Here is a 24,723-nt window from a genome sequence, read left to right as displayed (position 1 = left end):
TATCTCCATTCAACTTGAATCTTTTACAGTTTTCAGACTCGAGCCTGGTCGTCATTGTGCTTCATCGAGGAACTGAACGAGGTGAGATTTACTCTGAGATCAAATCGCCGGCGTGAGACACAATCGATCAGATCTCACACTCACACACACACACACACACACACACACACACACACACACACACACACACACACACACACACACACACACAGCGGCCATCTGCCTGCACGTGTCAGCAGTGTCAACTCATTCTGTGTCAATAAAGCCATTTGTCGATAAATATTCATTTCTCTGCGACCACTTCCTCCTCCTGTCTCCGCGGTGGAGTCTGTCGTGTTTAATCTTTCATGCCGACTCTATAATTTACCTCGACATCACCTCTGCTGCTGCCGGACTGTTTACCTCCACTTTACCACACACAGCCAGAGCTGCTGGTGGGTACGGAGGCCCGGAGAGGACAAGAGAGAGAGCAGCAGACTACATAAGACATATATCTAAATCGTTCACACACACCTTCATGCACTGACGTGTGAGGGACCGGCCTGCTCATCAGGAGCGATGCTGCGTTCAGTAACTTGTCCGAGGATTCGTCGTGTGGCTGAGGGATCCGAGGATCGAACCAACAACCCACTCTTCCCTCTCAGCTGCCACTAAACCTTCTACACGACTTCTTGGAGGATATTTATTTATGGAGGAGTTCTCGACTCATTAAAATAAACATGTCACGATAGGATCTGACTGCCAGCGACTCTTGAAACCTCCTCATCTTTCTCTGTATTGTAGAAACTTTTAATTAGTCTCCACTGATTGAAATGTTTTTCCTCAATTACAAACAAAACTGCCTCCACCTTCACTGCGTCACACTGGAGGCAGAAAAATGGAAAAGTCAAAGAGATGAAAGCAAAAACTATCGACTCATGTTTGAGTTTTAGATCAAATGAATTAAACCAGATTTCTTCTTCATGAGTAAAAAAACCTGCTCTCTCTCTCTCTCTCTCTCTCTCTCTCTTCTAATTTGTCCTCTGGTTACCCATGATTCATTGTGTGTCTGTGTGTTTGTGTGTGTGTGGTGGGAAGGTTCGGTCCGTCAGCACAGATGACATAAGGGGGGGGGGGTCATGATCAAGATGGTCGACATTATCCTGTCTGAGGGAGTCGGACGTAGGCAGGAAGAGAAGGTCAGCGTGTCGGCTCGGATGCTGTTTTTCTTCGGGCTCGTTTGTTCTCACGCAGTCGCTCGCTCGCTTCATCTGTGTGCAGCTCAGGTGTCGCTCGTCCTTTTGTGTGTGTGTGTGTGTGTGTGTGTGTGTGTGTGTGTGTGTGTGTGTTGCTGCTAAGAAACTCTTTAGATATTCAAGTATCTGTGTGTCAGCTTCCATCCCAGCAGACCGGATCTCCCTCGGTATTGTATTTTAATTTGTGTTCCTTAACACCATCTCGCCTTGTTCTCCAGCCTACACCTCTGTGTTTCTCCGGTGCTGCCGTGACCCAGTTCCACCCCGAGGGATCGATGAAGTTCATTTCATCCTTCCAGTGTGGGCTGGTCTGATAACTGAGCGTCCAGCTTATTCATCCTCCTCTTCCTTCCTGTCACCGAACCACTGAAACTCTCCGTGTGTTCCTCGAGCAGCGCAAGAACGGAAACTTTTACAGCGACGACGGAGGACGAGGAGGACGGAAACCAAGTTTTTAACCTCCACATGGTGTTTTGAAGGACACAATGAGCCGTCAACGCCTTGAAGCTGTAGTGTGCTAATGACAGCCAGTGTTTCATACATAACATAATGAACCAGGACAGCCCTGTATTGATATGTGGCAGTTTTGAAACGATGATGTTGACCAATGGATCTTTAAAACCTCCAGAGAAAACTTGTTAACAGCGTCTGTCATCACCCTGTTCACCAGACAAAGGACAGCAGATCATAAAGACAATTGGACAATAGTGAGTGAGTAACCTCGAGTGCTCCCTGCACAGGCGATGAGGAACTGAAGCTGTGAAATCCACCTGTGCTCTCTTCAAACCAAACTCCATTCATAAAAACACTGATTTTACCACGCAGAACACAGCAGCTGGGCTCACCTTGCATCCATTAGTTTGTATCTTGTGTTTTAACGTATTAATTAGTCTTAACGGACCGGACTGGAGCCCGGGGACACTGAGCTGAGATGAACCAGGTGAAAGCGACAAGTCGTTCATTGGTCACATCTCTGTTGTGTCCAACTTCATTGCCGACTCTCATTGTCACTCGTCACATACGATGGCCAGTCCGACCTACAGACCCAGAGCATCAGTAGATGACCAACTGAACTGGAGTCAACTTCCTTACAAGTTAAGCCTTTAAGGAGTCCTGCAGAGCTTTAACAGTTCTCAATAAAACCTTTAATGCCAGTCTGACGGGCAACCAGTGAGGCAAGGAGGTGAGTAATACATGTCTGTAAAGGAGCTGCAGCTCCGGCTACTCAGACGCCAACATAATCACCTCCTCCATGTTTGCTTCAGAGCTGCCCGCCATTTCCACGCTGCCACTTCTAACCCATTGATTCCACCTCAGATTGAGTTTATTTCATCACGTCTCATTGATCTTTGTGCTTCTACTGTGGTCGAGCAGCTACGTAGCTACGTCTGTGTTTATGGTTAATATTTCAGTCTTTGTCGTGCTGCAGAGCCCGAGTCTGTACGAGGTGTTTCATTTTAAACATCGACCTGACGCATCGTGTCGTTCTGCTCTCTGACTTCCTGTCTGGATCGATCTTTTCTGTGCTTCCCTTTCCGCCCAAATTGCCTTGCGTGTAGAGAGCGGAGAGTCGCTTCTGGGATGCTGCTGAAACGAGGAGCAGCCGGTGGAAACACGAGCGTTGTCTAGAACAGCTGGCGACAGGATCGTGGCCTTAACATGACGGAGACGGGCCTGGTGGTCTCGCCGTGGTCGAACCCGCTTCCCCTCTGCTGCCCTTCCCTGAAGTTTTATAGCAGCAATGATCTTCTTAAAAATCCTACCTGCCTGTCCTGTTTCAGGTTTGGTTTTGTGCAGATATTTAACTGTAAATGCTCAATGGGCCGGTCCAGATGACGTGATGATGTCACTGTGCTGGTGCTGATAAAAGTGTCTGTACTTCACTGTATATTCAACACAGATCAAACTGTGCAGAAATGAAGAGGGGTATTACTTCTGTCCCTCGTGTCTCTTAGTGCTCAGTACAAAAACAAAAGAATCACAAGTGCTTTAGAGCGGTCTTTTATCAGCACGCACACACACACACGCACACACGCACACACACACACACACACACACACCACACACACACTTATCTCCCTGTGGACTGGGGTTTAGGTAGTGGAAGCCTCTTTTGTGTCTCTGGCTGAACATTGGACAGATGTCACATTCACAGCCTCCCGGAGAGCTCATAACTCAAACTAAACGCACCCACACACACACACACACACCCACAACACCCACACACACACACACACACACCCACAACACACACACACACACACACACACACACACACACACACGTGCACTCAGTCCAAATCAAACCCCCGCTTTGAAAAATGTTTTCAATATTGCAGTTGAGTTATTGATCAGTGCAGCTTTTAACATAATGTTTCAACCATTTATAATGGGGAGGGGGGGGGGGGCTCTATGGCACATGCACAAACACACACTTAAAGCTGAACACACACACAGAGACACACACACACACACAGTTGGAGGTGCATCAAAAGAAACTAAGCTCTCAAACACACACAGAGAGTTGGAAATGCATTGAAACAAGCAGCATTGAATGCTAAACTAATTTAATGGGACACACACACGTACACACACACACACACACAGTTGGCAGTGCGTCGACATGGCGACCACCAGCAGTGAACGCTAGGTTAATGGAATGATGAATATCAGCGATGTGACGCAGCGTATTCCAGGAAAATCAACCCCCTCGGCAGCTATTTCCTCAGAGTCGGGTCAGGCCATATTTCTCGCTAACTGCTCCGATGACAGCAGAGACTTTGTGAGACGAAGCTGGGTCAATGATGATTAAAGCCGCACCTCCACCTTTCGAATCTGCTCCTGTATTTTCTTGTCACATTAGGAGGCGAATAAGACTTGTTTTCCACTTATAATGGGAACACGGCTGCGTGGCACTGATGGAGTTTCTCATCCGACTCAGAGCTCCAGGCTGAGACTGAGATTATCAGAGGTTATAAATGAGTTTTCATCAACGTGTGATCTGCTGATTAATCAATGTTTCCATTAAAGGAGGGAAGTAACAAAGTACAAATACTTCATGACTGTCCTTCAGTACATGTCTCAGGTATCTGTACTGTACCTGAGTATCTCTGAGACTTTCCCTCTCTACATCTGAACACAAACATCTGAACTTTCTCCTCCTCACAGCTTCAAAACAGCCTCGTTACTTTAGTTTGATGCATTTGAGGTGAATTATGGATTATTGTTATTTGGCGTCATCGCACGCCGCCTTCCCAACATCACAGGACTGATGTCGACCTATCAGAGCACATCACGCACGACAGACGCAGCGAGACGAAACAAAGACGTGCGTTCAGGAACAGCTGGGACAAATCCTACTGACTCTACCTTTAACTTTAATAGTCTTTGAATTATATTAATATGACGTGAGCTTCAGTTAGCTTTGACCACAAATATCCTTCAGAGGGGGACTTTGAGTATTAGTGGAGTAAAGAAGCTGTACTCCTACTTTTACCAGTGTGTTGCTGCCCGGGACCCAAACATGAACATAAAAACGTACGAGCGGTGAGTAAAACAGAGGAATCGACCAGCACACGTTACACATTAACAACAGTTAATATCAGGTCGGTGGTTTAAATCTCATCAGTCACTTTGTAAAGTGAAGACTGTGAACGCCACTTGAATTAAACTTCTTAAATGCAGCTTTAGTTGCCAGAGGAACTTCATAGCGCCTCCCGGAGCTCAAAGGCTCAAACTGGCAGAGGAGAGGATGAGACTCATGTGCCAGGATATTCATCGCCTTCTTCCTCGTCCAATCAGTAAAAAATTGAGTCGAGGGCTTTTTGGTGTTTGTCCAAGAAAAGGGTTAGAGGAGGGTTAGAGGAGGGTTAGAGGGGCTCAGGTCTGATTCTGTACATTCAATGTTCTGCTGCAGCCATTTATTAAATACATATTATATATAATAATGATGATATTTCAGGTTAATGATTCCATTAAACCTTTAAAAAGACGCTCCTTGTGCAGAACCTGCCTGAGAATATCATGTTTTTAAGTTTTCTTCAGTATCAAAGTAATCCAGTGAAAGTTGTCTGTACATCCATGAGTGTGGTGTTCAGCAGAACGCTGCAACTCTGTTTTACTGTGAGGCTCCAGAAATGTTCTGTGGACTACGAGACTTCAGCTGACTTTATATCATCAGGAGGAGATGATGACTGAGTCTGACTTTATATCATCAGGAGGAGATGATGACTGAGCCTGACTTTATATCATCAGGAGGAGATGATGACTGAGCCTGACTTTATATCATCAGGAGGAGATGATGGCTGAGCCTGACTTTATATCATCAGGAGGAGATGATGGCTGAGCCTGACTTTATATCATCAGGAGGAGATGATGACTGAGCCTGACTTTATATCATCAGGAGGAGATGATGGCTGAGCCTGACTTTATATCATCAGGAGGAGATGATGGCTGAGCCTGACTTTATATCATCAGGAGGAGATGATGACTGAATTTACATTTTAAATATTTGTGTTGTTCTTCTGTGTTCTGTGTTTCTGATCGGCAGACGATCGGCTTTCTGACTCAATTGTATTTAGAGGCACAAAATGGAGCAACGTGACGATGTGATTTTTCTAAATCTTTGAATTCTCCTCTAAAATTCTTCATAAATGTTTCGGACTGGGCGACAAAATCAAATATTACAGTATTTTTGAACCTATCCCTCGATATTGATATTGTAGGAATAAGTATTGGTAGATTTCTGATCAATAATCATCAGTAATGTGGATATAATGACTAAGAGGATAAAGTATTAAAACAAGTAGAAGAGTCTGCCGAGTTCAGAAGATGACATCACTTCACTGTAATGAGCTGTTAACAGCAGAATCAGGCTAATGAGCCGCAGTTTGTTTACTCGTACTCGTCCTACGCTTCAGATGAACTGTGTTGTGTGTTAAGTTAAGTTGAGGTTATCATCATAATAAGCGGTGAGGAGGGAGGCAGAGCTCTCAGTCTGCGCTCCAGTTGGTTGGTGACCAAAACAGTGAGATCACAGAGACGAGCAGCCAAGCTGAGCTCGCTTCATGTGAGGGTTCAGGCCCACCAGCTCGGAGCAGATTGCAGCTCCTTCACGTTCGAAAGGAGCCAGCTCCACCTGAGCCGATCAGGATGCCTCCTGGACTCATCCCGGCTCCTCCCTGTGGAGGTTTTTCCGGGCGTGTCCGCCTGGGATGCGACCCAGAACACACTGGCGTTTATAAGTCCCATCTGGCCCGAGAGCGACCCGGGACCCCCAGGAGGAGCTGAAGGACATGGATGAGGAGAAGGACGTCTGGGCCTGCTGCTCCCAAAAACTCCAACCAAAGGAAGCAGCAGAAAGGGATGGATGAAGAAATCTCTGGACTCAGAGTCAGATTCTGGTTTCACCGAGCTCCAGTTCGTTCCTCTGTCTCCTCATCATCACTGACGATCGCATTCAAGTCATAGAAATCAGCTGCTAATCTTGTGAGAAGTGAAGTCGAGTCCAGAGTAAACTTAAAGCTGTTGTTGCAACATGTGGAGCACATAAATGGTTTTGAGCTCTTTTTGAAGGTTATAACCTGTTTTTTTTATTCATTTAACTCCTGTCAGCTCCACATCACACAGTCTGACATGGTCCAAGTTCACATTTAATAACAATATCAGTGAAAATGACACTCAGCACATGTTTTCATGAGGAAATATTCAGGCGCCTGGTAAAAATGTGTCCTGCTCTGAGCTCAGAGTCGCCTGCCTGAGAGTAACAGCAGCATTAAACTCATTATAGCTCTTTATTTCCTTCTTCACACTAACTGTGTGCAGATAAAAGAGTCAGAAACAAGAGCTGAGCTGGAGAAACAGACTATTCAAAGAGCACAACACAGAAAACTAGTTCAGGGCTTTAAAACTGATAGAAACTATATATTACTGGATCTGAACTCTCATTGGCTACAGGATGCATCAGTCATCTGGAGGCTGGTGTGTGATTGGCTCAGGAGAGAGGAGGAAGAAGAGAGAGTGGTTCACTGGTCTACACCATCACTCATTGGCTGTTGTGGGCTTGAGGGCGGGCATAGACACTCATATTTCCTTAAATGAGCTGTCAATCAAACAGCGGCCATCTCAGGATCTCCGGTGTGGAGGGAAGATGGCGTCTGATGTGAAACGACGGGAGTTTTCTGACAGGTAGAGGGTTAAAAAGCATCTGTGACGGCAGTGTTTGCTGCTGTGTTTTGGACTTCATGTGTTAGAATAGATTCGCTGGACATTTAGGAGTCGAGCTCCAGTTTGTGCATCATGTTCATGTTCTGCACTGATGATTATATTCCAGTCTTAGAAAGAAGCGGATCATTTTGTCAAAGTAAAGTTAAAGCCAGCAGGTGTTTGAGTCCATCCCGCTCGTCCCGTCTGCGTGAGGTCCAGTTTAACCTGTTTTCTTGAGATGCTCCAGTGAGAGAGACGCAGCTCGTGAAATGAGTTAAATTCCTCTTCACCGCAGACAAAAGGGAATATTTTTAAAGGACAGAAAAGTCTTTGAGGATTTTTTGGACGCGTTTTCAAAAACACGTTTGGAGCTTCTTTGTATTCTGCTCGTTTTTCAGCAAAATATTGGCTCCAGTAAATCTGCGACTGGAACACAGCGCCGAGTGCCAAAGTCTCAAATGCAAAAATGATGATTAAATGACAGGTACAGACTGGGACCGAGATTATGTAAACCACATTAAAGCAGAGCACATTCAGGATGAATAAACCAAGTGGGACTGCTTGGATGCTGTCCTGGTAAATCAGCAGGAGGAACAGGAGAGCCGGGCTGCTGGCCTCGGGGTCCCTCTGCCTCCTAACAGCCTCGTATCACTTCCTCTCAGCGCAGGACGACTTCCTCCCGCTGACCTCGCGGGTCACATGCTGCATGCCAACAAGCTCCAGTAACGAGAGCCCCTAACGACGGCCGCTAATTAGCATCCCTAACGAGGCAGCCCGTCGGGCCGGCTGTCATTCCGTATCGTTGCTGCGTGCCGGGCCGTGTGTTTGGCATGTCGGAGGCGTGTCAGCAGAATACTGACCGGGCCGAGGTGGCGCCGGCTCACGTGACAAACCGCACGCGCAGATTTTTTAGGTCACATCCACATTTTTCCTCTTTTCATACAAACACAGCGTCTAACTGAATATTAACTGGTGAAACGATCTGTCAGCCCGCTCTCCTTCCCGTCCAGGCGCTTTCAGACTAATTAAAGGCGCGACAGTTGAATCTGGCTCTTCTCACTAAAGACCGAGTGAAACCCGTCCAGTCGGTGGGTTTCCGCTCAGCAGGTTTCCCTCGTTTGAATTAGAGCATTAGAGTTTTTCTATCATTCAGTTTTTATGTTTCATTTCGGATCTGAAGCGAAAACAGTTTGTGTGCAGAGCATCGTTCTCCCCGCGAGCCAGAGCAAACGGAGAAAAAGAGACGGAAATGGTGAAACTACAGAGGAGTTTGAGAGGATTCAGCACCACCAGAACTTCTCTCAATACAAAGTTTGATTTCTGCAAGTCGAAGTCCGAGGACACAGTTCAGCCTCCAGTTCACTATCAGCTGCAGAAACCTCACTGAGATTTATATTCAACAATACAATCAATCTGATTTCATCCACTGATCTGTGTGTTTGTGTTTCTTTACATTTATTACTTTAAAAAGAGTGAAAACTTGAGAGAGGCGGCGACGTTACACAACTTTCAACTGGCATTAGACATTGTATCGCTGTAAATGATCATTGTGCAGGTCTCCTGACGTCAGTGTGACGTTTTTGACGTGAAAATTGTACAATAAGTACAGTACTTGAGTAATGTACTTAGTTACATTCCTTTGGATCAGACGGCTGATGACAACAGGAGCTGACCAGCTGCTCACCTCAGCATCGAGCTTGCTAACAGGAGCTAGCTGCCCGGATCAAGTCAAACACAAAGGTTACTTTAATAAAATCAAATATTTAAAACTTTATTGGTTCGTCAGCAGAGAATGAGCAGACTGAACTGTTCTCACTCGCAGCTCAAGAGTTCAGATCAGGACACAGAACCTGAACATCTTAATAATACATCAGTCCGAGCACTTAAAGGATAAGTACCGTTTTTTACAACCTGGACCTTATTTCTGGCAAAAGATATGGTCATTTACTCACCCAGATAACTTTGGTGTCATTCGGGGTCGTTCGGACGAAATTAGATCCAGTGTAGCGGCGATATACCCATATAATGGGAGTAACGGGGCATCGACACACAGCCTCTATATAACACATTATCTGCCACGAAACTAGTTCATTTCATCAATATTTTGTTATGAAATGCTAGCGCTATTAGCCTCTGAGTCCGGGCTCGTCTATTGTCAACATCCGGGGTCTGTAGGCTGATCTACTACCTCTGACCTGGAAGATGTCGTCTCTGAGCTGCGCGCGCACCCGCGACAGCGCGGCTTGTTCATATGGGCTTGTTTACCTGTAGCTGCTACTGCTAGTTTGACCCCGGATGTTGATAACGGACGAGCCCGAACTCAGAGGCTAATAGCGCTAGCATATCGTAACAAAATATTGATGAAATTAACTAGTTTCGTGGCAGATAATGCGTTATATAGAGGCTGTGTGTCGCTGCCCCGTCTCTCCCATTATATGGATATATCGCCGCTACACTGGATCTAATTTCGTCCGAACGACGCCGAATGACACCAAAGTTATCTGGGTGAGTAAATGACCATATCTTTTGCCAGAAATAAGGTCCAGGTTGTAAAAAACGGTACTTATCCTTTAACTCAGCTGATGAATCAAATGAAACCTCCTCGTCCTCGTCCTCAGCATCACTTACACGTCCGCTGGAATCGTCCATTTGAATCTCAGACGTTTGTTTGCTCTGTGGCCCCGCCCCCCGGGCAGACGGCGTCCCCGGCCTCGTCTAAAGAGAGATTAGACAAGGCTGGAGATTTCCTTGTAGCTGTTCTGAGGGGAAGGAGGCTCCTGATGACTGAACGTGACGTCAGGCGCTGGTTCTGGTCGAACATGAGTTAAATGTCAGACTGAATAACGGAGCGAAACAAAACAAGATTCAGTCTCGTTTTCTTTTTTCGTCTGCGCGACACAAACTAAACAACGACCGGTTTGTGACGCTAATCTGGAACTAAATGTTCCCAAAACACACGCAGCACTCTGCTAATGAAGCCTGTGATTGTGTGTGTGCAGCTGGTTGTGTGAGTCGCACCGTGTCAGTGTGTGTGTGTCAGAGCGGGTTAGCTCAGTGACCTTTGCCCCTCGGGTTCGGCAAATCAGCATCATGCGTGAGCAGAGCAGCTTCAGCACAGGAAGCAAACAACACTGTGATCACCGTCACTGTCATCACTGCTCGCTCGCTCGCTCGCTCGCTCTCTGTCTCTTGGCTGCTAACTCCGTCTCTCTCAGCACCGTTGACTCACTGCGACTCGGCACAATGAGGAGAAATCTTTCACCATCTCCGTCTCAAAACCAACGTGACGAACGTCCACGTCAGAAGAAGTTGATCCACGTCGTCGGCTCTGACACAGAAGGGCACCGACGCTTTTATTTTGGAGGGTCGGACACATGTGACAATGAGTTTTATATGAATATGATACAGCTGTTTTATAAACCCTGTAAAGACAATTGTTCATCACTTCTTTTGTTGGTTGAAGCTGAAATATCCCAGCTGTCATTGGTTTTTTAAGCCAAAACAAGTGTTTTTGTGCTTTTGTGAAACTAATCAACCAAAAGAAAAGTAAAGTTTCAACACATCTGTGAGTTACAGAAACGTACGGTGCCAACATTTATTCTGGTGTTTGGGCTGCAGAGGAGGGAAGTAACACAGTACAAATACTTCATGACTGTACTTGAGTACATGTTTCAGGTACGGTACGGCAGACGCAGCGAGACGAAACAAAGACGTAAAAGACGTGAACAGACAGAGAGGGAGGCTGGAATGGGGAGAAAAGGAGTGTTAGTGTCTCGTATCTGCAGAGAGTTTCTTATTTTCTCTCCTTGTTGCTGCTCGGGACGCTTTACCAACCCAACATGTGGCTATTTGACGTCCTGGGAATGAGACTCAACTATCAACTATCTTTGTGGTGCGTTCAGGAACAGCTGGGACAAATCCTACTGACTCTACCTTTAACTTTAATAGTCTTTGAATTATATTAATATGACGTGAGCTTCAGTTAGCTTTGACCACAAATGTCCTTCAGAGAGAGACTTTTTACTCTGATACTCTGAGTACATGTCAGAGCCTGTACTCGATTACTTTTACTGGAGTAAAGAAGCTGTACTTCTACTTTTACCAGAGTCTGTTTTTAAAGTATCTGAACTTCTCCGGATGAACGTCTCCTCAGGATGAACTTAATAATCTTGATGACCCTCTGACTTCATTCAGCTCCAGAATCTTGTCATAATGTTAATTTGTCTAATAATTTGTTTTATGAGAAAATACCTGCAGGACAATAAAACATTCCCATCAGCCTCAGCTTTACTTCCTGCTTCAGTTTCAGGAGCAGAACTGAACTGAACTTTTGTATCTGTTGGTTTCGTCCTCTCTGCATCTCTTCGCTCTCTTCTCACCTCCTCCTCCTTTCTTCTCCTTGCTTATCTTCCCTTGTACTTTATAATTACCTACATTTTAGCCCTTTTCTCTCTTTCTTTCTGCCTGTTTGAATCAGTCTCTTCTTCTTCTTCTTCCTCCCTCCCTCTCTCGGTAGAGATTATAAGATCTTTTTCTTTCCTGGTTTTGCCCGCCCCATCTGTCTCTTCTCTCATTCTGTCTCTCTTTTCTTTCGTCTCTCTTCACATCCCATTATTCCTCTCTGTTATCTGCTCCACCCTCCTATGCCCTCGCTCCATCTTCCTATCCTTCTGTTTTTCCTCTCCACTCCTTCTCTTCCTCCTGTCTCCTCTAATACCCCTCCGTCCATCTACTTCCTCATTTATCTTCTTCCCTCCGTCCGTATCTGCTCTTCCTTTTTCTCTTTCGCCTCGTCCTCCTTTCTGCTTCACCTCTCCTGAACCTCCTCTCCTTCCTCGTCTTCCTCCGTCTCTCCCTGTAGCGTATTCCCTTCACCGAGCTACGTGTCAGTTAGCTTCCTGACTTCTGCTCTCTGTTAGCCTGCTAGCTGTGCGCTTCCCGACGCAGGTTTCACATGGCATGGTCAGCTAGCTCCAGGCTAACTCAGGCTAACTGTTTTTCCCGCGAGGCAACACACACACACACTGGGTATATGTCATAGCGGTGTCATTCAGAGTCTGTCAGCGTCCTGCTCTCAGCGTGGACAGTCAGCACAGACACTAGTCCTTTCTGACATGTCACACAACACTGCCCAACATGGTACCGGCAGCGAGATTCAAGGAGACGATGAGACGCAGCAGCAGAGCTTCTCTCTGCGGCAGGAAGCTCGGCCAAAACTCATTCAGACGAGAGAGAGAGAGGAGACTCAGGATGGAGCTGGTTCAATGAATTACTGCATACGAAAAGATTATTGTTGGTTTCATAAACCTTATTAACCTTATTCAAGGACTTGAGAGAGACTGTTTAAAGATTCAGTACGTAACAGTTACTCATCAAAATGTCTAAAACAACTGGACCTTTGTGCTACATGTTTTTGAGTTGTGTTCTCACATCATCTCTGATGTTTCATCTGGTCGTCTGTGGCTGTAACTTCAGGAGAGAGTCAGAGAGAGAGGAAGGAAGTCTGAGAACGAGACCGAACAGAACCAGAAGAAAACTTTAACACATCAGAGAGTTGAGGTGAAGCTCTGAGTGAAGTCAGCACTCAGCAGAGACTCTGGTTCTGGTTCTGGTTCTCTGTCTCCTCTCTGTAACGTTACCTTCATGAAGTAAAGTCCATTTCCCCTCCAGCTCCAGTCAGCAGTCAACAGTACAGAACAGAACCACCCGACAGTGGAGGTCACCTCCGGATCACTGCTGCAGTCAGGCTGATAAACAGGAGTGAAGATAAATCCACAAGTTCAACAGTAACTCTGAGCTCTGCTCCCGTCAGTGAACGGCTCCGGATCAGAACAGAATCTGTCTGGATCTGCACCTGATTCTCCCCGCACAACACAAACATCTGTTTCGTTTTGATGGAGAGCCCCCTGGTGGCGGAAAATAGATATCGGTTCTCTATTTCTAACACATCTGGTAACATGACCTCCAACGCTTCAGAAGTTTCTTACTTTTTAACCTATAAAGGCTGTCTTTGGAGGTTTTTCTGGAGGCCTGTTCAGGGTCAAATTTGTCTCTTTTGCCGACTTCGCTATCCTGTGAGTAGAGACAGGCGACTAAATGAAACACACCGTTACCTGGAGTAAACTTTCTCTGGTTTGAACATTGTTGGAAACATTTGGGATGATGTAAGTACAACTCGACAACATATAGAACAAGTTTAGACATTTTAATGCAGGAATCTTACATATTATATCTTTAAACCTGAACTACTCCACTGCTGAGTCTCAGCATCACACCGACCCATTAGTGTCCAACCAGATGTGTCAATCCAACAACCAATCATCAGCTTTGTGAAGCTCCTTCCTTTATAACCACTTTTTGACCGATCAGCTCAGAATTATTGAGTCCACAAAACGTTGGTATTTCGTCTCCACCCACTCGGGATTAACCCGACAGATAAACGTTCAGCTCCACCTCTGAGCAAAATATTTGCAGAACTAAAGACTCAAGCTGCTGTTTATTTGGTTTCTCTCTCACAGATGAGACGCCGACGCAGTGAAGCCAAATCTGTTTCCATCTTTATTCTGTTTACATTTTCTAACAGCTCCAAACACTCGGCAGTCTGAGAAATATGCTTTTTTTTCTGGTTCTCAGTTGCTCTGAGACTCGGATGAATATGAATGAAAGCCAGAATGTCTCGGTGGTTATTGAAGGTTGTAAGTGACAAGCCGTCGTGTTCGATGAGTGACGGGAAAAACAAAGAGGCGGTGATGTGTTTGTCTCTTTCTCGCTGACGAAACAAAAAGCTTTTCACACTCGCGTTTCTCAGCTTCATGCTAGTCGAAACCTCAGGCGACAGAACGCTCACAGATATCGCTGTAATCGTTTCTCTGTTCACACTTGTTATGTTCAATAAAGGTTTCCAGTAAGATCTGGGTTAGTTGAGGATCGTATCCCAGGGCTGATGGATGATGGTGATGTGGAACAGGAATCCAGATGTGGTTTTCATGTGTGCAATGCAGTCTGGGATGCTCTTCCTGTTATAAACCTCCTCACACCCAGACATGTAATCCGCATGGAGACATGTTGATGAGTGCTCAACTGATCAACCATCACGCTCCTGTAACACCGTCAAGCTGACGATGGACAGTTTTAATAATATGGATCAGAATCGATGCAGCAGAAGCCCACATGTCCTACATCACCCACAATGCAACCTGAGGAGGAGCTACAGAGGTCTGGTCAGCTCAGACACACCGAACCAAAACAAAGAACTAACTGTGAAGAAGGATGACTGTTGCGTCGCCTCACAAAAAGCTGCACTTGAATGCACCGCCAAGACAACAGCTGCTGGTCAACTAGCTCGAACACTCTGCGCCTGCATGAGAGGAAATACCGCTCCTACCTGCTAGGGTTGTCAAAAGTATCGAAACTCAAAAAAGTATTGATACTAAAATGTTGTATCCGGATACGATACTCATTTTCAAAAGCATCAATGGGTTATCAGAGGTTATTTTTGCATTTTTCTTGCTAATAAAAATATATTTTGAATATATTTTTTAAATATAATTTTATAAATATTCTTTTTTTTTATCCTTGTGGTATAGAAAATGGCATCGAGTATCGAATATTTTCCTGAGTATCGGTATCAAGTTGAAAATTTTAGTATCGTGACAACCCTACTACCTGCAGGTAGTGGTAGTCTGTCTTTGTCATTCAAAAACGGAACCCAGAAGACTCAGGACTCTCAGGACTGTGGAGATACAAACCTCGTTATGATAAATCAACATTTTGGAGGTGAAGGTGGAGAAAAATGAAGAGAATCGTCTCTAAATGTGTGAAATCATTGATACTAGGATGACTCAGGAGGCTTTTTTCCATTTTTCTTCTCATGCACTGATTCTCTTCGCTGAACAATCAGAGTCGACGAAGAGCGATTCTTCACGCTCAGTCGTCCAAAGAGACCAAATAGTGTGATGGTGCAGGACACGTTCACCAACGGTCCTGATACAGTTGGTTTCAGGCCGCGACTCCACACCAACAGATGTGTTCCCTCTGGAGACACTTAAAGCTTCATGTATCTTTAGAAACTTGTATTTTACTACTGACAGAAGAAGTCTAATTTACATACGTTGAGTCATTTCACGTTTCCAGTTTTGCAAAGCTGCTGAAAACCTTCAAAAGCTCAACAACAGAACCGTCCGTCACCTGCAACCGTTCTGACCCGACACAGCAAAAGAATAACATTCACAAGATCCAGAGCCTGAAGTGTCACCAGCTCCTGAACGTTAATGCAACAATCCCACAATCACATTTTCCTTTTTCACAACAAGCTTTTTTGTGCATTTCTCGTCCGAGTTAACGATCACTGAGCAACACGTTCCAGCAGCCGTCGCTCCAAACCCGCCGATCCTCCAACACGCTCCCCCCTCAGCGGGAGGACGGTCCGGCTCACACGTCCACATTTCAGCTTCTCAAACCGAACATGTAAAGAGAAAACGTGCACTCACCCTGCGTCGCTGCCGTTCCCACAGATTAAGGCATCCTTGGCTCCCTCCACCTTGTAGAAGTTATCTGGAAGGAAAGAAATTAAAATGTCACTTCAGACTCTGTTTCTGATGAAGCTTAAAGAAATCGTCCTGCACACCTCGACCCTCCAACACCACGTCTCCTGACTCTCCTGTTAGTTGGTTTCTGTAACACGTACCAGTAGTGAAGTTAAGATGGAAACAAAATATGAAGGTGTTGCTCTGCAAGTTGATCATTTTGTCTGCTTAGTTTCCTCCTCTCATAAATGCTGACACTGTACATGTCAGAGTGTTTCAGGTGAGTTCAGGTGACTTCATGTTCAGTTCTCTGTCTCTCTGTCTGTGTTACAGTCGGATCAATAAACTCATCAAGCTCCTCTCGTGTGTTTTGGCTGGTTGGACGCCGTCCGACCAAAACCATTACCGCGACTCGCCGAGCATTTATTCAACACTCAAATCTAACCACAAGCCATTTTCCAAGTACATTAAAACACATTTACCATCATCACATGGAGTGCTCCGGTACTCCTCCAGCCCAAACACACCACAGTATCAGACACAACAAGTTTGAAAAGCTTTTAATGCACGTCGGCAGGAAGAAAACAAGTGCTTCTTAACTTCTGTTGCGGTCAGGGTGATTCCAGAGGACGGGATTAATGCGTTTGACCCACGGTGCTGCAGACGGGCGGATATCTGCGGTTTACTCACGGCTGCTCTGACTGTTGGGAATCAAACGATAAACATTCTGATGGAGTCTTCAAAATGATGCAGTGTGACGACAATCACGTCAAGTGGACGAGTTTTATACAGTTTCTGTGCTAAAAGAGAAAAAGAAGAATCCAAAACATCTGTAAATTAAACCCTGGAGGCCAAAATCACACTATGAGAATAACTTCCAAAGTAAGAGTCAAGTTTCACCTGACAAACTAGCAACAAACCAACTTTCATCTGTTATTTCTCTGGACTACAGTAAAATCAAGACCAAGACTGAAGTTAAAATCAGATCCTCCCGTCATAACACTGATTGTCTGACCGTGTAACGTGACCGTGACAGACGTGTCAACAGTCCTCACATCTGTCCTCCAGTAGAAGTTCAGATACTTGTGTAAAAACAGACTCTGGTAAAAGTAGAAGTGCTGATACAGCTTCTTTACTCCAGTAAAAGTAATAGAGTACAGGCTCTGACATGTACTCAGAGTATCAGAGTAAAAAGTCTCCCTCTGAAGGACATTTGTGGTCAAAGCTAACTGAAGCTCACGTCATATTAATATAATTCAAAGACTATTAAAGTTAAAGGTAGAGTCGGTAGGATTTGTCCCAGCTGTTCCTGAACGCACCACAAAGATAGTTGATTGTTGAGTCTCATTCCCAGGACGTCAAATAGCCACATGTTGGGTTGGTAAAGCGTCCCGAGCAGCAACAAGGAGAGAAAATAAGAAACTCTCTGCAGATACGAGACACTAACACGCCTTTTCTCCCCATTCCAGCCTCCCTCTCTGTCTGTTCACGTCTTTTACGTCTTTGTTTCGTCTCGCTGCGTCTGCCGTGCGTGATGTGCTCTGATAGGTCGACATCAGTCTTGTGATGTTGGGAAGGCGGCGTGCGATGACGCCAAATAACAATAATCCATAATTCACCTCAAATGCATCAAACTAAAGTAACGAGGCTGTTTTGAAGCTGTGAGGAGGAGAAAGTTCAGGTGTTTGTGTTCAGATGTAGAGAGGGAAAGTCACAGAGATACTCAGGTACAGTACAGGTACCTGAGACATGTACTGAAGTACAGTAATGAAGTATTTGTACTTTGTTACTTCCCACCTCTGCCACTAGGGGTCTCATTTGCAGAGTATCGTGTGTCAGACCTCCTGGAGGAAGAAACACCTGGAGTCACGTCCGACTCTGCTCTGATCTAAGAGACATTTCTCTACGAGCTGGATCTCATTTTCTTGATTCGTCGATAGATTTTTCACGTTCTCGCTCCAAACTGCTGAAACGCAGCAGCTTCACTGTACTTCAGCGTCTGATACAGACTGTACTGAGTGTTGTGACAGGCAGCCACCTGTTGAGATTTTTACTCCTCTGAAGATGCAAAAACTGTGAAAAACATCACCTCCTATTTGTGAGATGTAACATCAGCAGCAGGACGTGAGGAGCTGCTCCTCTGTGAGCCGCCGTTACATAATGGAGACGTGGACGCTGACAGACGAGGGATCTCCGCTGTGGCACAAACAACTTCTGAACAGAAACACTGACCTTAAATGCTGGCTTGACATTTTCATCCATTTGCCTTACGGGAACAGCTACTCAGGGTACTTATCTTTTATTCAGCACACAATTCGGACCACATGCATTTAACTCCAGCCATTATGAGCGATTACACGGCAGTCCGATAGAAACATATTAAAATGGGCTTCGTGTTCTTATCGCGCTTCCTAGATGTACCGAGGAAACAAAAGGAGCCGCTGAACTGAAGTTTAAAACGTCAGCTTGTCAGAGAGAGACAAAGCATTTCAACATTTCAAAGTCTACAAAGGAAACTAAAACCTCGTCCTTCGTCAGTTCTTTATTGTGGCGGTCCACGTGCAAAGTTTTCTCCTTTCCGACAAACAAAACCGGTTCTTTGGTGCTTGTGTCTGGCTCTGACCGCGTCTGACCGCCGCTGCACCGAAAGGCACTTAAGCTTTTTAGGAGCGCAGCCGTTCATTTGTTATCGAGTGCATCTGGGAGACTGCATCCCTGCTCGCCAACAACAAAACTTCTGTAGTCTGAAGTGCTTTTGTTCACGAGCTCAAAGTAACCACGAAGCCTTCACGCAGCCCTGAGATTAGTCACCGAGGCATTTTCTCCCCAGACAAAACAGACACGAGCAGCCTACTCACAGTCATTACCTGAGACTTCAGGTTTCCAAAACCCCCCCCAAATAAATGCATATTAGCCCACGGACTGACATTTAATAAAGATTTTTTTCACAGCGACCCCCGTCTGGGAAGATTTTACAGAGCTGCAGAAACTGGGAAAATTGTCTCTACAGGATATCGAGAGTGTGGGCTTAATTTCATTTCCTTTTAAAACTCAAGAGCAGCAAATTGCCCTGACAAGCCGAAACACACCTCCACGCTTCCCTCGCACACTCTCATCTGCAGGAGCTGCATTTACATGATGGAAAGCTGCAGGTCTGACAGACGGTTATTCATCACACAGGAACACAGAGACACCGTTACACTTGTTTAACTGCTCCCCAATAAAGGAAAGACGTTAGTCAATGATTCATTAGTGAACCAAACGAAACACGTGACTGAACACGTGATTACACAGAAAAATACAAACGAATCAAGAACAGATGGAACGACAGGAACAGCTGACATTCAAGCTGAATGTGTTGGAGAGAGAGAGAGAGAGAGAGAGAGAGAGAGAGGGAGAGAGAGGGAGAGAGTTCATTTTAAGATGCGAACAACAGTCTGAAGTCCACGTATTTACTTACGGAAGCCCCCGAGGGACAAGTGAGGAAATGTTTGTTTTTCTTGTTTATGAGTTTATGATTTGAGAACTGAAACTGAAAATAAACGTTTTGCCAGAATCGTTCTTCTTCGTTCCTTAATTAGTTTTTTTTTTCTGTGAAAATGTAAAAAAATAAGTTTTTTTTCATGTGTGAATCTGAGTCAATTTTTTTTTTTTGTCCGGAGAATAAATAATAATTCCTGTGTGAAACCAACTGAGATAATAACTCAGGTTCACAGAAAAAAAGTTTAAATTCAGTTTCAAATATGTGGAAAAAAAAACATGTCTTTTTTCTTTCACTGTGTTTTGGATGGAAAAATTCTCCTGGAATAAAAATGTTTCGGTACTTCAGGACCGAAACATTGTTGTCATTCAACCTAATTAATCAATTAATAATTAATTCACCCTTTATTTAAATCTCAAAAAATCTCTGAGAGCACGTCCTCATTCTCAGTGATGTCGAGAGCACAAATAAAGAACAGAATAAAAATGTGATAATAAACAGAAACAACGAACATAATCACAGAAGGAATAAACAGATATGACAGAATACAAATACTGTGACAGACTGAGATGAAGACCATGTGATGTGTCTGAAGGCTCCAGGAAAAGCCAGAGAGCGGCTGAACAAAGATTATTGTGTCAAACTGCTGGTTTGTTACAGGAACATTTAAAGATGCTGCACAGCTGAACTTTCTATCAGCTGTGACCGGTTCTGTTTTCATTTGTAGAGGAGGTCCTAAAGTGTTCAAACATCATGAATATATTGAGCTTTTTGGGCAGAAATGTGTTAGAAATTATGCAAAAGATGTGTCATAGTGCTTCAGTGCAGATACACAAATGTTAAAGGAACAGTTCACACAAAAATCTGAATTCTGAAGTAGCTGAGGGCTTTAAAATGTAAACTAAATGTTTACTTTTTGGGTGAACTGCTCCTTTAAGGGTGAAAGGTTACTGTCAGCAGAGCCACAAACTGAAGAATAAATCAGTTTGTTCTTCCTGCTGTCGGTCGGTAATATCAGCTCTGATGTCTGTTGATGTTGATTCAAGATGTCTGACGATGCTGTCGGGCCGGCTCGGCCCAGACAGAACAAACAGGGCATGATGGGAAATGTTTAGCATGGAGAACATCCACCATTGATCTCCCTCTGAGGGCTGTTTTCAGATCAGCCGAACGGGACGAGCTTTAACGCCGCGGCTCAGCTCTCAGGTTTCACGGCAGCTTTTAGAGGTCGATACAGGAGCCTGCAGGGGACATTTGTTTGATGTGATTGATGGCAAAGCAAACTGGAAATGAATAAATAGACGGTACATTAGCAAGAAGCAGCATGTCCCGACAAACAGCATTACTGTACGCTCCGAGTGGCCTTTGTTTTGGGCGGTTTCAGCCTTTAACGGGAGTGAAGACAGTCGGACCTCAGCAGTGGAGGCTCTGCTGCACGTCTGCTCTCCTTCTGCTCTCCTCCTCTTCTTCAGCCGCGTCACTACTTTAAATAATTACACATCTGTTTTTGGATAATGAGCCTGTTTGTCCCCGGGTGTGTGTTTCAGGGAGCGTCTCTTCTGGTGCTGCTGGAGTGTGAATCCTCTTCAGCTGCTGCTGACCTCAGAGCACCAAGTGGTGGAAATGTAGGTGTTCTTATAAATCTGAGCTGATGTCAGTTGAGCTTTTGTAGCTTTTAGTTCATTTGCAGAGTGAATTAAAAGAGACGAGAGTCTGAAAAAAGGTTTACGTTTTTTATCTCACATGAAATTAAAAAACGTTTTGTAGATGTTAGTTAATCACTTCAGGGGTGGAGCTGCACTCCTTTTGCATCTGTTGATCTATCAGTGAAGAAATTACTGAGATGAGAAAGAAAAGGACATGAAGAAATTATTTTAAAGGAACTGAAGAAAAAGAGACACAAGACATGAAATAAAAGAAAGAGACGGTGTAGCAGAAGAAGAAATGAGATGAGGAGAAAAAGGACGACGAGCAGCTCAAGTTTCATCTGACAGCAGCGTTAAGTGTTTACCTTAACCCTGACCTCGACCTGTGTGTGTGTGTGTGTGTGTGTGTGTGTGTGTGTGTGTGTGTGCGCTGCCTGTCCTCTATGTGCTTATAAATACTGTGTGTGTGTGTGTGTAAAAGTATGTTCACATAACGTATATTATGTTCCCCGGACAACATGTCAAATAGTGTATATACCAACTGACCTCACATGACCTTCGTGTGTGTGTGTGTGTGTGTGTGTGTGTGTGTGTGTGTGTATTTTCCAGTCCATTTAGGAAACACCCCCGGCTCGTGCCGCGTTGCTCTGTCAGTCACTGTCTCATGTTCCTTGTGTGCTTTTGATTGTTGTTAGAAATGTCCCTTTATTTTTCATTCTTTCATCATTGTAGTTATCTAACCCGACGTGCTCTATAAAAACATTTCCACCTTAGATCCTCTTCAGTCCTACACACTGGACCTCTCATGGTCGTATCTCCACACGACGGCCGACTTCACACCTTCAGCACAAGTTTCAGTTGGACATTTTAACTTTTACGGACAAAAACAGTCAAATCACTCGACTGAAAATTTCCGTATTTATAATTAATGGGTGATTTTACCACAAAGAATCGAGTGTGCAAGTGAATTATTTAACAAAGATATAAGCAATGAACCTTCTACCTTCACATGAACTTTACCTCTGAGAGCAGACTGAGCTATTCACATCTTAACCACTTAATTTCTTCACTGAAACATGCTAAAATCAGCACCTGCAACCTGACAGCTTAAGTGATGCTAACATCGAAGGAGGAAAAGACTCCGAACATCACAGAGAACCGGTCGTAGTCTTCACACATCGCCACCACGAGCAAACCAAAGCATCATAAAGCCTTTACTTCTTATGGAGACTTAAAAAGACTCAATTCAAGAGCCAAGTTCTGTATAAGTTAAACTATACAGAGGAGTTATAAAAAGCAGCATGTGTTTGTGAACACACTGTGTGTTTCAACTGATTCAACCATCGCACTAGTAACCACAACATCACCAGACTCCCTTAACAAATCGTCTGATTTTAAGAGTTGTTTCATGAGGAAGAACTTAACAAACTTTGTGCGACTTTACTACTTCAAATTCTTCTTTTTCACGTTTCTGTTATGAAGTGAGATCTGAGACGTCTGCACAGCCCAAAGGAAACTAAAAGACAACAGTCAGCCAGCCACAGTCTGTTTACCTGCTGCCATCTGACAACAGATGCAGAAGTATCTGCTGCCGTACCACCAGACTACACAGCAGCTTCACTCCTCAGACTACAGAGCAGCTTCACTCCTCTGGCTGTGAGACTTCTCAATCAATCATCACACGCCAGCGCAAATGTTTCTTATATGGCATAAAGGAACTTGAATTGTCCCTCAGAAGGAAAAAATGAACCTTTCCACAGCGACAGTTCAGCGTTTGACTCTCACCCTCGTCGTTGATGAAGTCCTTCAGGGAGGCCCAGGTCTTGTTGTTGCAGTAGAAGGTGGTGTTGGCCGGCAGGCTGCCGTTGACACAGTGCGCCGTGCTGCGGACGCACTTCTGACGCAGGTTCCCCATGAAGAGCTGCAGGCCGATGAGGGCGAAGACGCTCAGGCAGAAGACGGTGAGGATCATCACGTCGGCGAGCTTCTTCACCGACTGGATCAGAGCGCCGACGATGGTCTTCAGGCCTGCCAGACCGCCGGGGACGCAGACAGGATTAACATTTAGGAAAACGTTATTGTGGCCATGAACCCTCAATTAACACAAGTAAACCTTTATTTGACTACATGTAGTTTACAAAAATGTGATTTTTAAATTGAACCTAAAGAAAAAAATCAATGAAACACAAGCAGCTGCTTTAAACAAAGGGTCACGTATGTCGTACTTGAAGTGCTTTAATCAATGAATCAGGGACAATAAAGATGGCAGCCACCTTCACTGAAGTCATTATCTAAATTTACAGCCGTCTCTCCAAAATGCAAAAACCCAAAATAATTCACTCCAGTCCCAAAGGGGACATACATTTTGATTTTGTCGAAGAAAAACTTGAAGACATCAATATTTATTCTTTGTTCCAAAGCTAATTAGACCAAAGGGCCGCCACCTTTATGCACCAGTTATTTAGAGGAAATAAATCACAAAGTAACTTAAACAGCCAGTAAAAATATAACTCTGCTGTGAGGTGAAAATTCTCCTTCAGCCACATTTGTCTTTATTCAATTCATGTTCATTTTGTTAATTTCTCAGAAGTCGAAAGTTTCCACCTGACAGCAGCTTTACGTTTTTCAAAAGTGTTTCCACTGTGGAAAAAAAAAAGTCACCGTCACCAACAGAAAGAAGCAAAACAGCACAAACTCCTCACTGACATTCAGATAAAAACACAACACACACGTGAACATATGGTGAAAACAGCAGGAACACAACACACTCCGAACACAAAGGGTGCAGACAAGTTGACTGTCCTCGGCCAATCTTACCGAATCGAAGACAACCAGTTTCTCTTTCACTTTTCTTTTTAGTGAATTCATTAGAAACAGACACTCAAATCTTCCCTCGTCAGTTTAATAAAATCCACATTGTTCTCGTTAGCATGGAAGCGTCTGTCAGCTAATGAATGATTATATTTAGTCATGGCTGCGGTGATGACATGCTCTCCACATGTTGCTACTGCTGTGATGGAGTTATAACATGTGTTAGACATTGTTATAACGAGGCCACTACCACAGCATGAGTATGATTTAATCACGTTAATAACGCGGCTGGCGCTGCATGCTAACATGCACAGTGGAGTCATACAGAGGCTAGCCAGCGACACATTCAGAGAAATAGTTCAACATTTAAAGTTATTATCTAATCCTTTAATCACAGAAATGAAGCCTTCAGTCCCATTCAGATTGATTGACCCATCTTTTAAAGTTCCCATGACGTCATAATCTATGTTTTTTTATCACGTATTTAATCACAAATGTCTTAATCTATATCTCACCTATATGCCCAACAATGAGCTGATGCTGTTCGTCCTGAACTCAGGTGTTTCTGGGGCTTTACTTGTTGCTAGAGTAGCTGCTGCTAACCAGGCTGTACGCAGCAGTTACAGTACTGAGGTGATGCATGAAGTTTCCTGATGGACAGGTACCGATAGATTTGTTGCTAAATTAACTGCTGCTAAATGTAGCTGCCGTCAGGTGAAGTGAGTTAGCTCGGTCAGCTGTGCAGCTATGATAGCGGTCCTATTTGCTGACTAAGACCCGGTCCACATGTACAAGATGTTTTTGGAAACTGTCCAGATGAAT

At 44.5% G+C, this 24,723-nt stretch overlaps 1 protein-coding gene across 1 annotated transcript in view; it reads right to left on the bottom strand.

Moving 5' to 3' along the window:
• The window catches only part of LOC311249235 (sodium channel protein type 3 subunit alpha-like), a 170,476-nt gene that overhangs the window by 87,068 nt on the left and 58,685 nt on the right, over positions 1 to 24,723 (bottom strand). The window contains exons 8-9 of the mRNA XM_084340113.1: positions 22,876 to 23,118; positions 15,928 to 15,991 (exon numbers count right to left, since the gene is read on the bottom strand). Of these exons, the coding sequence (XP_084196239.1) occupies positions 15,928 to 15,991; positions 22,876 to 23,118 (307 nt within the window). The remainder of the gene's footprint in view (positions 1 to 15,927; positions 15,992 to 22,875; positions 23,119 to 24,723) is intronic.

Source organism: Pagrus pagrus (genome assembly GCF_965226575.1).
Source record: "Pagrus pagrus genome assembly, chromosome: 20".
Lineage (NCBI taxonomy): Eukaryota > Metazoa > Chordata > Actinopteri > Spariformes > Sparidae > Pagrus > Pagrus pagrus.
This window is presented reverse-complemented; position numbering and strand designations above follow the sequence as displayed.